At 37.9% G+C, this 13,291-nt stretch overlaps 1 protein-coding gene and 1 long non-coding RNA gene across 4 annotated transcripts in view; both read left to right on the forward strand.

Annotated features, from left to right (window-relative positions):
• Window positions 1-4,982, forward strand: part of snx2 (sorting nexin 2) — a 26,578-nt gene extending 21,596 nt beyond the window's left edge. The window contains exons 13-16 of one of the 2 annotated variants that reach the window (XM_008419494.1): window positions 974-985; window positions 2,157-2,237; window positions 2,319-2,390; window positions 2,648-4,982. In XM_008419494.1, coding sequence (XP_008417716.1) covers window positions 974-985; window positions 2,157-2,237; window positions 2,319-2,390; window positions 2,648-2,698 — 216 coding nt within the window. In that variant the 3' untranslated portion in view covers window positions 2,699-4,982. The remainder of the gene's footprint in view (window positions 1-973; window positions 986-2,156; window positions 2,238-2,318; window positions 2,391-2,647) is intronic. The other variant, XM_008419495.2, reaches the window with a different exon arrangement.
• Window positions 4,983-5,289: 307 nt separating this feature from the next.
• The window catches only part of LOC103470820 (uncharacterized), a 16,364-nt gene continuing 8,362 nt past the window's right edge, over window positions 5,290-13,291 (forward strand). The window contains exons 1-4 of one of the 2 annotated variants that reach the window (XR_534532.1): window positions 5,290-5,327; window positions 6,198-6,355; window positions 6,843-6,893; window positions 7,674-8,061. This is a non-coding gene — a long non-coding RNA (uncharacterized LOC103470820). Of the gene's footprint in view, window positions 5,328-6,197; window positions 6,356-6,842; window positions 6,894-7,673; window positions 8,062-13,291 lie in introns of those variants that run through there. The other variant, XR_534533.1, reaches the window with a different exon arrangement.

Consider the following 13,291-nt stretch of genomic DNA (forward strand, 5'->3'; position numbering starts at 1 on the left):
AACCGGACCTACAGGGAAACCTGGGAGCAGAACCTGGACGAAACACAACGAAGCAAAACCAAAACCCTGCAGGTTCAGCGTTACACCAGGGATAATCAGCAAATTAACTCTAATGTTAATGAACAGTTTCTGCTGCGATGCAATCTCTAAGTTAAAAACTTTAATAAAAAGATTTTGTCTAAAAAAATGTCAGTTTTAATCATTTACTCACAAAAATGTACAAAAGTAACAATAATCCTGTCAAAATAATTTTCATTTCTTGGTTGAATTAGAAAAAAATAATTTCTTTTTGAGTCCAGTTGTGTCTAATAATCATCATCATCATCATCATCAAGCTTCTCTGTGATGAAGGCTCCTCCGCTGTAAATCAGGGCATTAACCCACACTGCCCCCTGTGGGCACCAAACACAAACTGCAGTCAGCTGGAAACTGCTGCTCAATAATCAGTTTGAAGTCTCTGACGTGTATAAAACTGGCCAATAAATACATTTAAACAATAAACTCAATCACTGCCGTATTTAAAATCTCAAACTCAGAAATTTCCTGTTTTTCTAGAAAATTTCTGAGACTTTCTGGCAGAAATGTTCTTGTTTTTCCATCTTCAGTGGCCGTAACTCGTTGTAAATGTCTGCTCTCAGTTTTAATCCTATTTAAACTCACAAAATAAAAGTTTTAGATTCTTAGAACCAAAAACTAAGGAGTATTTTCAGAATATTAACTACTTCTGCTCCAGACATTTTCTGAACTTCTCCTAAAGTTTCAGTTGATCATTTTTCATGAAATCCACTAAAGGACTGAAATTTATCAGCATTTTTTTCTGTAAGTTTGCAAATTTTCCCTCAGTGGTTTTGTTCTTCCTCGCTGTTTGCTCATCTTTCTGGATCTTCCTCTTTGGTTCTGGAAGCTCTGAGTTTATTTTCTCCAGCCTCTTAAATTTTGTTGCGTTTTCCTTGCCATGCCTTCCCACCACCAGGAGATTGAGGAGGTAGGACCCGCCCCCGCCTGTTTCTGTCTGTCTGTGTGCTGCCTGTCTGCTGCCTGCTTCACGCCTTCATTTGCCTCATTTAGTTCACCTCTCGCACATTTAGTCCAACATATTTTTGCTTTTGCTAATAGTTGTGTTTTCACTTTCATCCTCCGCCACATAAATTGGTCTGAGTAGAGATGAAAAATCTTTCTGACCTTAAATTTGACTTTTAAAACCTTGAAGTTCCTCTGAAACGGTGATTTAATGAGGAAAATACATCCTGTTAAAGTAGGTTTCTGGTTTAAATCCTAGTCTGCTCTGATTGGTTGAGTTCAGTAGCCTGATCAAGCCCCGCCCACCATTCTCACTTTGTCATTGGACGAAATGTTGGTACACGCCCCCAAGAGCAGAACCTAAACGATTTTATTCAGTCCAAAAAGTGACTCAATCAGCATCAAGAAGTTTTTAAATGTTTCTATTAATGAAGCTGAAATTAAAACTGAATTTCACAGAAACTTTAAAGTCCAGATTTATCTACAGTGAGGTCATGTCAAGACGTTAAGAGCAGTAAATATGTTTAGACATAAGTGATGAGTTATTAAAAAGTAATTTCCTAATGTGGAATATTTTTCACCTGTAATAAAATACTAAAATTATGTTTTTTCTAAATTTCTCACTGTGAGTAGAAACTTTCTAATCATGAGAATAGTCGTTATCAAAAGAAAGCTGCAGAGCAAACTCGCAATAATACGAGAATAAAGTTGTTTTAATGAGAATAAATTCATAAAAGTTGTAGTTTTATGAGAACCCCTGAATGCAATCTAATTCAAATTAAAGGAATGTTGGGTATCTTGTGAAATTATACATTATTTATATGTTACAAATAAGAAAATGCTTATTTTTTTAACGCCAAATTATTATCAGTTGCTGTAATTTGTAATGATTGTGCAAACGACTGAGTGTTTAAAAAAAGAACCACATGGATTCGGTGAGCTGATCACTTTATAAATGTCTAAACTTTGTTCCAATTAAAATGACTTTTCTCATAATTTTACGAATTTATTTTCAACATTTAAGAAAGTTTCTTAGTGTGACCCCATAATGCTGGTGCAATAAAAGATTAAATGACACATGTATACCAGGCAGCGTGTATTAAAGACAAATAAACTGAATATTTTCTGTGTTTCAGCTGGAGGGGAAAGTCCAGCAGGGCGAGAGAGACTTCGAGCAAATCTCCAAAACCATCCGCAAAGAAGTCAGCAGGTTCGAGGTACGAGTCGGACTCGGCTTCGTTTTTAAATCCAGCGCTTTCTGCTCTGTTAGTTTCAATCCATCCATGTTTCTCCTGCAGAAGGAGAGAGTTAAGGACTTTAAAATGATCATCGTTAAATACCTGGAGTCGCTGGTTCAAACACAGCAGCAGGTAAAACATTTTATTTTAAACCTGAGTTACACGAAAAAAAGACTTGTTTTTGTTTAATATATTTTATGGAACATGTTTATTATTATTCATCAAAGTTTTGACATCACTCATTTTTTATTAAAAAACAAAAATTGAAACAAAACAGGAATTTAATTTGAAGTTGTACATTTTTCTTTTGTGTCAAATTTTTAAAATTGTTGCTGCAACTTTTAATGAGAATCTAAAAGCAAAACAATCGTCTGTTTTCTGACCCGCAGCTCATTAAATACTGGGAAGCCTTCCTCCCTGAAGCCAAGGCCATCTCATAGAGCCCCGTCACCACGGCAGAGGGACAGACTACACTACCCATCATGCACCTCTCCCTCCTCCTGTTTGACCTGGAAGCAAAGATGAGGAGCGAGACAGATAATCAGTGTCTTTTTGCAATTAAAAAAAGCAAAGTTCACAGTTTGTGGTTTTTGTTTTTGAATTGAACTGATTGATTTCACGTCTTTGATTCAGGAAACAACCAAATTCATGTAAAAACTGAAATAAACAGTAATTTCTGTCAGACAGTGAATGCAGCACGAGTTTACAACACAGAAGACGGCTTTAATCTCAAACATCCAAAGCTTTTCATTGATTTATTAAGCATCTGACACAAGGGGGCGCTGTATAGGGACATCTGTATTAAAGGGCCATTTACAAGAAAAGTGTTGGGTAAAGAAATTAGTTTTTGGATTTATGGAAGCCCGTTGTTGCCTAAAGATGTAGAAAAAGGTTGAAAGTTGAAATGAAAGCAGAACATAAACTGATGTGTTGCTTTTGCAGCAAAAAAGCCAAAATCTTTTGCTTATTTTCCAGAAACACAAAAAATATAACAGCAAAACTTTCATATAGTTTTTAACTTTCAGTTGTTTTTTTGGCCTTGTCAATTAAAAAATCTGGCCAAACAGTAAGACCAAAAATTACAGTTGAATACATGAATAAACTAATTAAAAAATAAAGAAAATAAATTGTATTTAGCTTGAAGTGGTTTGTTAAATGTTCAGTTGAGCTTCCTGGTTTCAGATTATTAATAATTGTCAAACTGATGTCCAAACACTAAACATGTCTTAAGATGCTAATATGTTGAAAAGGAGGTTTGACAGCAGTCCAACAGTTAAACGTTGTTCAGTGTTTGTGCCACTAGATGGCGCTGTATGATTCACACTGGAACTTCAAACATTAGAAAGTTAAATATTCAGTATTTCAGTTTAAAATACGCTCAAAATTAATCTAATTTTTCTGCTTTTCTGGCAACAAGGATCTTCCGTACGTAAGGCAAAATACTCCGTTACCCATGAGCCTCGTTGAGATGAGAAGTTTGATTCAGGATTTTCCAGAGAGCTGCACAGTCCTTGAACTTCAATGCAACATTCCCTGCCTAGCAACTGAGTTGAAGTGCTCTCTGATTGGTTGTTTGTCATTTTTTACTTTTTCTGTTGTTTTAGTGAGAAAAGTTACTCAGAAAGATCCTGAATATCATTTAGAACCAGAACCTTATTCCACCTTTATTCACTGCATTGAACATGAAGCTCTTTAAACATTTTTCCAAAAACAATCCTTCGTCATCTTCAATCGCTGATCTCATCATGAAGTTATTCCTCTTTGCTATTACTTCCTGTTTCATATTAAGAGCCTTGTTTCTGTTGCTGTATGATCGAAAGTGAAGGCAACGTTTTTGTTTGAGCCCAGACCTGGAAGAGTCCCTCCCTCTGGTTCTGTTCGCTGCAGATCTAAGAAAAAAGGCTCAATTTGGATTATAAATAACTGAAAGATCTGATAAATTTACTAAATTTGGCTTTTTAAGAGTCCAAAATGGCACCCTGGGTTATAAACAAGCATCTTTTATTTTTAAAGATTTGTTCAGACAGAAATATAAGAACAGAAACGGGTTGGATGGGATTAAAAGCAGCTATTTCTGTTCAATCAATGTTGTTTTTCTGTATAATCTTTAAATTTATTTGCAGAATGAACAGAACCAGTTTACGTTCTTGACATGAATAAACCGGGAAAAGTGAAGGTGATGCTGTGAGCTGTTAGTTTCCTGAAAGTGGGAACTTATCAGCTTTATCCGTCCCTGAATCAAGCTGAAGACATTGACTTTCTTTTATTTGTCTGTGAATCTTTGTGAAGCTGCAGTTTTATGTGTTTTGTAGCAAATCCTGCAGTTTGTTTTGATTTTTTTTGTGATTTATTTTAAATCATGTTGCAGAAAACGTCCAGAATCTGTTTGACCTGAAAGTGTTTTCATCTCTAAATGGTTTGAAGCCGAAAGAAGAACTGGAAGTAGTTTTGATTTTGAATAATTTAATCTTTTGCATATTTCCAGCTCTGCTCATCTGAAATCTCAACATTTATTGGTTTGTATGATTTTTTAAAAATCTTTTTCATTCCTGCCAACCATTGAAGTGCAATGGTTGGGAAGGTTTTTGCTGATTTTCTTTTGTATTTTCAAAGACGATGAAATTCTTGATTTGTTTGGAAATCTTTTGATGTGACATTCCTGCAGTGCAGCTGAGCTGATGATTGAAGACTTTAATTACAATAAAGAATGTATCTCATCCTTTATTTTACCGTGTTCTGAGTATTTGTTTTACCTTTAATGTTTTAATAAAACACTCCTTTGTAGATAATGTCAGATTTAGCTGCTGATAGATTTATTTTGTCAACCCTATGTCATTAGTTAGTATAAGTTTTCCAACTTCCATCTATATACATTTTAAATAAATACAAATCTATAGACATTATCACGTTTATAAATATTTTATATTTTAACCTTATACCAAAGCGCAGTTATGAAAATTCCCCACAATTTTATCCCGGGACCTTTCCTCTCCCGGAACCAATAAATATTCTCTGTATCCCTGGGGAAACATTTTCCCGAACACCCTGGAGCGGAAACGGAAAAGACAGGTGAGCGTTTGGATTTTAGTATTTGAATTTTCTTCCAATTAAACGAAATTGGTGTCAAACGTTTGTGCAGCAAAAAATTTGTTTGTGCCGTGATAATATTTAAGATAAAAAAGTTTAAAGCAAACAAAAAATATATAAATTGAGTTTGATATTTTGTCCAACGAGAATATTTGTAGTACCGTTTAATTAACACAAAATTTGTCTGGTTGACCATTAATAACCTCTGGAAACATTTATTAATATCTTAAAAATGATAACGGCACAAACGACACTAATTCCGTTTGATTTAAACTAAGTTGGTTAACCTGCGGCACAAATGGCTACATGCTAGTTAAATATCAATAGTTAAAATTTCTTGATTCCAAATGGCTATTGATGTACAAATCTGTGCTTAAAGTGCAACCAGTGCAAAATAAAGTGTTTTTAATAAAGTGCTTTTAAAATGGACCCCGTATTGAAGTCTTCCTCGTTACAGGTGGTCAAACTGATCAGGTTAAATTAATCAAGTTAAATGATCAGGTCATTAGATCAGCAGAACCTCATTTTAAGTCCTTTACAGCAGCTTTATATGTTTTATTTTGACTGTCTGATATGTTGTCTGTGTTTTTCTAACGCAATGCTAAATTTAAATACAACAAAAACCTCACTTATTTGAGTAACTGAAATAAACTTTTTAATAATCTTACCTGTTAAATATTATATGAATATACAGTTGGAGTTGTGAGGAGTTAATTAAACTGAAATTTGAACTACAGCAGGTGTTTTGACCTAAATGTGTGGCAGTGAGACGTCAGTTTGTAAATGTTTGACTGTAGTTTGTGTTTTTGTCTGTCTGTCTGTCACCTGTGTGCTGTGGCTCTCCTCTTTCAGTTTTTGCCGTCCTGACACTGAAAACGTGAAGCGGCTCCCGAGGCGGTAAACCATCAGCTCTGCATATCTGAGCTCAAACTGCTGTCAGAAAGTTGGCGCTGTGGTAGTTTGCATTGCGGCTGTCGCTACATTGACTATCTGTCATATTCATGCTGAAGGTTTCTGCACAACACAATTCATGTCAAACCCTCCTGAGCAACATTTACTGTTAACGCTGCATGTCGGTGTGAATTTCAACATACAGACTGAAGACTAAACATGAACATTTTGCCTTGACATCAACAAAAAAAAAATATTCAAAATAGTTTTATTTGTAAATCAGTTATTTACTTATTGTGACCAGTTGAAATTGTTTGCTTTCCGGCTCTTGTTAAACTATTTTAATTTATCAAATAATGTATATTAATCACCCTTTCTAGCATTTTCTACATGTTTTTCACATTGCATTATGATTTTGGAAAGTGTGCATTGTTATATATATATTTATATATATGTAATTAAGTAGTAGAAAGTTAAATACTTGGTCCTAATTTTTGTATGCAGGTTGTTTTAGCAGCGTGTGACAGCATTTGTTATGAATGTGTTCAGTAAACTGAAGTACTAATGAAGTGATTTGTGTCATAATAACTGTTTTCTCTCCTGTAGGGATTCACCAGCAGCCGCTGACTGTGGCCTTCCAGGCTCTGAATAAAGCAGGTAAAGCTGCATCCTTAACCTCCCACTATCACTTTAACCGAAGAGTAATGGTTCACACAGTTTTCCAGCTTCACCTCCACCTCTAAAAATTTCACTTTGACTAAAGAATAATGCCTCTGCATCTGTTTTTCTCGCTCGGCCTAACCTCCCGTACTCGCATGACTCCAGAATAATGTAGATGTATTTATTTTTACCCCCTCAGCCTCGACCTCCGTCACTATCAATCTGGCTTTCTAATAATGTAGGCACATCTTTTCTGCTCACCCTCCTCACCTCTCAATTTCCCCGCCACCTCAGGATAATGTAGGTGCATCTATTATCTCTGCTCTCTGCTGTCTGCGACCCCGTTGTTAGAATAATGTGGCTGCATTTACACAACCTCACACGCTATCTGACAGGGTCGGGGAATAAATAAATAGCCCCGCATGCATGCTGAAAGCACACTTTCTCAGCTTGAAGCTTTAAAATCATGCAGCGAAATCATCTGTTATTTTAGCTCCGGAGTTAATCACCAGATGGTTGCAGGTTTTTGTTAACTTTCCCCTCTTTTCTCCGGAGACGCGGCCACAGAGCAGAGAGAATGAAACAAAAAGCACTCAGAGGCTGATAAGAGTGTTGTTGCAGCTTTTATTTATCATATCTCCAAATAACCGTGTAGCTGTTGTGCTGTGGTCAGGATACAGTGACCTCGCTTGATCAACTACTCCCCTCTGCAGCCTGATAAGAGGGCTAATATAACAGCGAGCCGGTCTGTAACTGTAATTATTTCTGCGCTGTCAGAGGAGGAACGGACCGCGGGCCCTCCAGCCGATTTAAATCTGCAGGGAAACTAAAAAAAACACAAGAGGAGGGAACCGGCAAAACATCTTCAACACCAGCAAGACAAATATCAGCCGGGCGTCGCGACACGCCTGGAATTGGACCAGTTTGTCATGCACACCACGAGGGCACACATTCAGGACCCGATTCAAACTTCACTGCCTGCGAGCTGCAGACCAGGTTCTGCTTAATACCACAGAGGAAACGGAGAATAAACTGATGTTGGCCTGGAAGCTCTCAGTTCATCTCTGGACAGAACAAATACAGAGTAAAGAGATTATCCAGGTTAAAATGCACAAACCAAAGTTTCATGTCTTTAATTGTTTATAATGAACATTTGCATAGAAATGTAAATTCAAAAGCATTTTTTTTAAGGTGTAAACTGTAAAAAAATGTTTCGGATTAAAAATTTTAAATCAGAAAAATGAGAAAACTCAAAAATCTTTTAAATGAATAAATTATTAAAGTGTAACCTGCATGAAAGCTTAGCCCCGCCCCCAGACGAATCTGACTGGCCAGCAGTCTGAGGGGCGTGGCCATGAGACTCAGAGGGGCGTGGCCATGAGACTCAGAGGGGCGTGACCATGAGACTCAGAGGGGCGTGGCCATGAGACTCAGAGGGGCGTGACCATGAGACTCAGAGGGGCGTGGCCATGAGACTCTGATGGGCGTGGCCATGAGACTCGGAGGGGCGTGGCCATGAGACTCTGATGGGCGTGGTCATGAGACTCAGAGGGGCGTGACCATGAAACTCAGTGGGGCGTGGCCATGAGACTGAGGGGCTTGACCATTAGAATCAGTGGGGCGTGGCCATGAGACTGAGGGGCGTGACCATTAGAATCAGAGGGGCGTGGCCATGAGACTCAGAGGGGCGTGGCCAGGTGTGGGGATGAGCAGAGCACAAATGATCCTCCAGATTTAATTCTTAACAGGAAGTTGTTTTGAAGCAATCTGATTTGCTGACAGGTTTTAGCTTTGCGCTACGCTGCCCCCTGCGGGTCTGGCATGTTTAAAACAACGCTCAGGGTCGTAGTTGTTGTGCAGGTTCATGTGGATGAAAACGTTTCTGAAAGCGATCCTGTGTGTATGATACTGTTTTTATTTATTTATTTCAAACAAACAAACAGAAAAGACAATCAAGAAAAAAGAAAACAAAATAAAATAGCATGAAACAAACGTAAGAAATAAAAATGTAGAACAAATTATTCTGCCCATGTGACGTGCAAATGTTATATTTTCTGTTCGAAAAGGAGCAGGTAGAAGATATGATATCTTATAATACTCTTTTATTTTTGATAATGTGACAACAACCTCGTTCAGAGGGAACAAAGAGTCGATGATTAATGATGTTTTATTTCATGAAGTTTCCGTTTGATTGTTTTGTGTTTTGAAGGAATTCAAACAGTAAGATAAATTCTTTTGTCTTTATTTTAATTCCGTCATAAGTTTTTCCATAACCGGCTCCTCGTCCCGACTGTCTGGCTGCTCATCTGTAAATGTGTTCATTCTGGACCTGAAACTTAAACTCCTCAAAGTTTTGTTCGACCTTGAAAGCGGCTGCAGCATAATTGTTGGGAAGCAAAAAAAATATGTCAATTGTGGCTTTTATTGTGAAGCTGTGAGGATGTATGGGCCGGCGTCGGCCGGTGATAGATGACACGATACACGGCTTTCCTGATTTCGCAAATTTCTATGAAATGTGTCCTGAGTTCATGAAGGCGAGGAGATAAGAGGCTGGATGAGGCTCTCCGGCCAATAGGATTCATCTGTTTCTGCCGCTTATCTGCTGATGGAGGAGGACACTCTCCTTACCTCCTCTCCTCCCCTTTGCTTCCTCATCACTTCTTTTATTATTTCTTGTTCTTTTCCTCTTTTTTCCACGTTGCTCTTCTTCCCCGTGTCACCGTTATCTGCCGTTTTTATTTAATAGGCTCTCATGTCCCAATTTAGTTCTGATTTAGTTTAAACTTTTTTCACTTTAGTGCTGAAAGTTTCTGGCCCAAATTAATAAAAACTAAACAGGCATTCAGGTTCTGAGACATTTATCTGCGTTTACATTACAAAAACTTTAATATTACTATATGAATTACAGCGTTTGCAGGGACTGTGTGGATCTACTGCTCAGCTGAAATCTGTTTTCTTCCACACATTATTATTATGTACCAATGAGATTTTTTAAACAGTGTTTTATGTAGGTTTATTTAATAATTCGAGTATTATTTTCTCTTGTTTGAAGTGTGCTGTTGAAGTTTTGGTTCTCAGCTTGTAGCGGCCAAAGCAATGAAGGAAAAACACGATAAAACCCGTGAATAAACTGGAGCTGCAGGCAGTTATACAGGTTCATCCTAAACGGGTCCGTCCGGCTGCGCCAGGCCACGGCATCAGTTCTGGGTGAACAGTTCATGTCTCTGTTCACAGCAGCAATAACGACGGACTGTGGATCAGGCGTAAACTTATTCAGCGATCAGAGCTGACGGTGTCGTCACAAGCCAATAGGATGAAGGAAGAAAAAAACCCCAAAACATTCAGAATTCAGACGAACGTCTCATGAAAAATGAATGAAATGCGACTTGGCAGTTCTGATGCCTGGGAAACTGTCAGATATGTATCCCGGTTTAGTAGAGAACTGGCAACTACTGTCTTGATTGCATTTGTTATTCAAGACGGCAGCAGCCATCTTGGTAGGCAGTTGCTACGGAGTTGCTATGACAACAATAAACAAGCCACAAGTTTAGAACGAGCTTTCGCCTCGTTCCCATTTAAATTACTAACAATATAAGTACACTACCACTATTACTTCATCACAATATTCCGGTAATCTGCCCAGCTCCGTGTAATACTAAGATAAATATCAGAGATATTTACTGTAGTACTGAACTAGTCTGTAGCTTTTACCAGACAGACTTTACTTCCAAACATTAGATCAGCTGCAGTCCAGAATAAAGGATGTTATGAAGATGATGATGTATTTTCCATAATGACTGAAAAGTGTTTAGCAGGTAAACTGATCCAGAGTCGGTGTTTCCCGCTGGTTGAATAAAATCTGATCCGCAGTGTTTGTTTGCCTGCTAAACCCTGGGAGGTTCTGTGTCTCCGGTAAAACTGCCAGCGCTGCCGTTCGTCGGGACGAGACACTAAATCTTCTTTAAGACACCTCCAGCCTTTCTGTTTTTTTAAGGCTCTTTAAAACAACATTGATTGTTTCCCAGAATGACTTTCTGTCGCCGTTTTAATGATTATGCAGATGTGAGACAACCTTTCCGTTTGACGGCCGGTTCCCACGGGGGAGGCGGTGACACGGCGGCGGCTGCTGCCACGGCGACAAGCGGCCGACACCCCCGCCTCACCACGTCCTCACCCCACCCTCACCCATCACCCCACCTCACCCCCGCCTCACCACGTCCTCACCTCACCCATCACCCCATCCTCACCTCACCCATCACCCCATCCTCACCCCACCCTCACCCCATCCTCACCCATCACCCCGCCTCACCCGTCGTTAGATTTTTCAATATATTTATCTGAGTAAAGATGGGTAAAATAATATAAGTAATTATTTTTATAGCTAATATACATATATTTTAGCTATATTTATTTGTTGGGGAGAGTTTAATTACAAAATAGGCCAATTATTTATTGTTTTTAATGATCAATTCTGTCCTCAAAATTCATAAGAAGCATTTTTTTCATGTTGTTGCTATGAAAAAAGTTCCTTTAAGGGATGAGTGTGTGATATGAAGGAGTTTTGTAAACAAAAATACATTTCTATAGATTTAATTCAAAAATGCTACATTATTCTCATTAAATCAAATTCTTCAGTTATTGTAGATGGTAATGGTCTCTTTAAAATAGAAATAAAACCAACTAAAAGTGACTGGCATTTTAAAATAAATTCAAATTTATTTGTTTTTGTTGTTACACATCTAGGCGACATCATACGATGTACATTTTCCCACATTATTTAAAGTAATTTTACTTTTTTTGGCAGTTGCTAAAACAAACTTAAAAATGAACACAATTAAAATCACACTTCATTTACAGACATACTTAAAATAAACATTAAATATGCTCATATTAATGTTGTCTAAAACTCGTGAATAGAGTAAATTGAAGCTTCAGTGAATCGTATTTTCTGTAGATTTGCTTCCTTTGGTTCTGCTTCCTGTAAAACCAGATTTAATCCACATGAATCGGCCGTAATCTGACAGGAAAGCGTGTAAAACTCGCCTGCTCCTCCAATGACAGCCCAGCTCTGATTTATTCCCTCTGATGATTGGCCGGCTGCCGTCGCCTTGACAGCGAACCTTCTTCATCAAATCTCCACTTTTCCTCTTCTTCTTCCTCAAATCATTTTTCCTTTCATATCAGGTTTTTTCCTCCACTCTCTCTCCGCCGGGTTTTACTTGACAGGAAATATTCCAGGCGATGCGGCGTGGTTGTAGATCTCCGGCCGTGGCAGACGCCATCGATCCGCCTCATTTGCATACATAAATCTATCGGCTATCTGACACTTGCCAATATTCTGGGCAGCGGGAAGCGGCGGTGCTGAGTCGGCCGGGTCACATTATCATTGGTGATGGAGCTTTGATGAAGTGTGACAGCGCCGCACGGCTGCTGGCCGACTGTCTGAGCAAACGCACTGTAAAAAATGACTCCTCACTTCTAGCTGGTTCTAAGTATGGAACCACAGGAGTGCCACAAAACACAAACTATATGGAAGCACATAAATGATAGTATGTTCAACTTTTGTTCAGCTGTGTTACCATATAATTACACAAAGACATTTTGAAAATAAATTAACATAAAAAAACGGCAATTTTGAAAAACCTTGTTTTTTGACAAAAAAGTCTTGACGCCAGTATGAAGTGGTTTGTTTTGGTTTATTTTGCAAAACTGCAATAGAAACACCTTTTTGCATCACCAGTCACATGACCAACAACCAGATGTTACTACTGGTGCAAACTAGGAAGAAGAAGAAGAAGAAGACAGGAAGTAGTTGGAGGAATATGGCGCCGTGATTTATTTTGTTTAATGACTCGTCACACAAACAAACTTATTCACCTGCAATTTTAATTGTTTCTTATTTAAGCAATTACAAGATAGTTTTTTCAACATTAGCAGAAAATTACCAAAGATTTTCACACATTTATAAAGGAAATGCAGCTGTGAAAACAATATATTTAATATATACTTTCATTAAAAATAGTTATTAAAAGTCAAACAGTAAGACACAGATTTTTGATGATGGCCAAAGATTATTATTATTTTTAAAAAATGAATGAGAGTTTTGAAAGTATTGTACCGTATATAAAACTCAAGTGTCCAAATTAGGAGAGTTGTATTAAAACTTTGGGATTTTGATTATTAACAATATTGAAGGGGAAATTAAAAAGTTTGTCTTTTTTTAAGAACAACATGGAGTTATTGGCTTTGGGACGTAACAGGGATCAGTTCAAACCAGCTGATGTTCAGGACGACCTAAACTTTAACACCGGCTGGTGTTAAAGTTTAACACCAGCTGGTTTAACACCGGCTGGTGTTAAAGTTTAACACCAGCCAGTGTTAAAGTTTAACACCAG

The sequence above is a fragment of the Poecilia reticulata genome, linkage group LG9 (assembly GCF_000633615.1).
Source record: "Poecilia reticulata strain Guanapo linkage group LG9, Guppy_female_1.0+MT, whole genome shotgun sequence".
Lineage (NCBI taxonomy): Eukaryota > Metazoa > Chordata > Actinopteri > Cyprinodontiformes > Poeciliidae > Poecilia > Poecilia reticulata.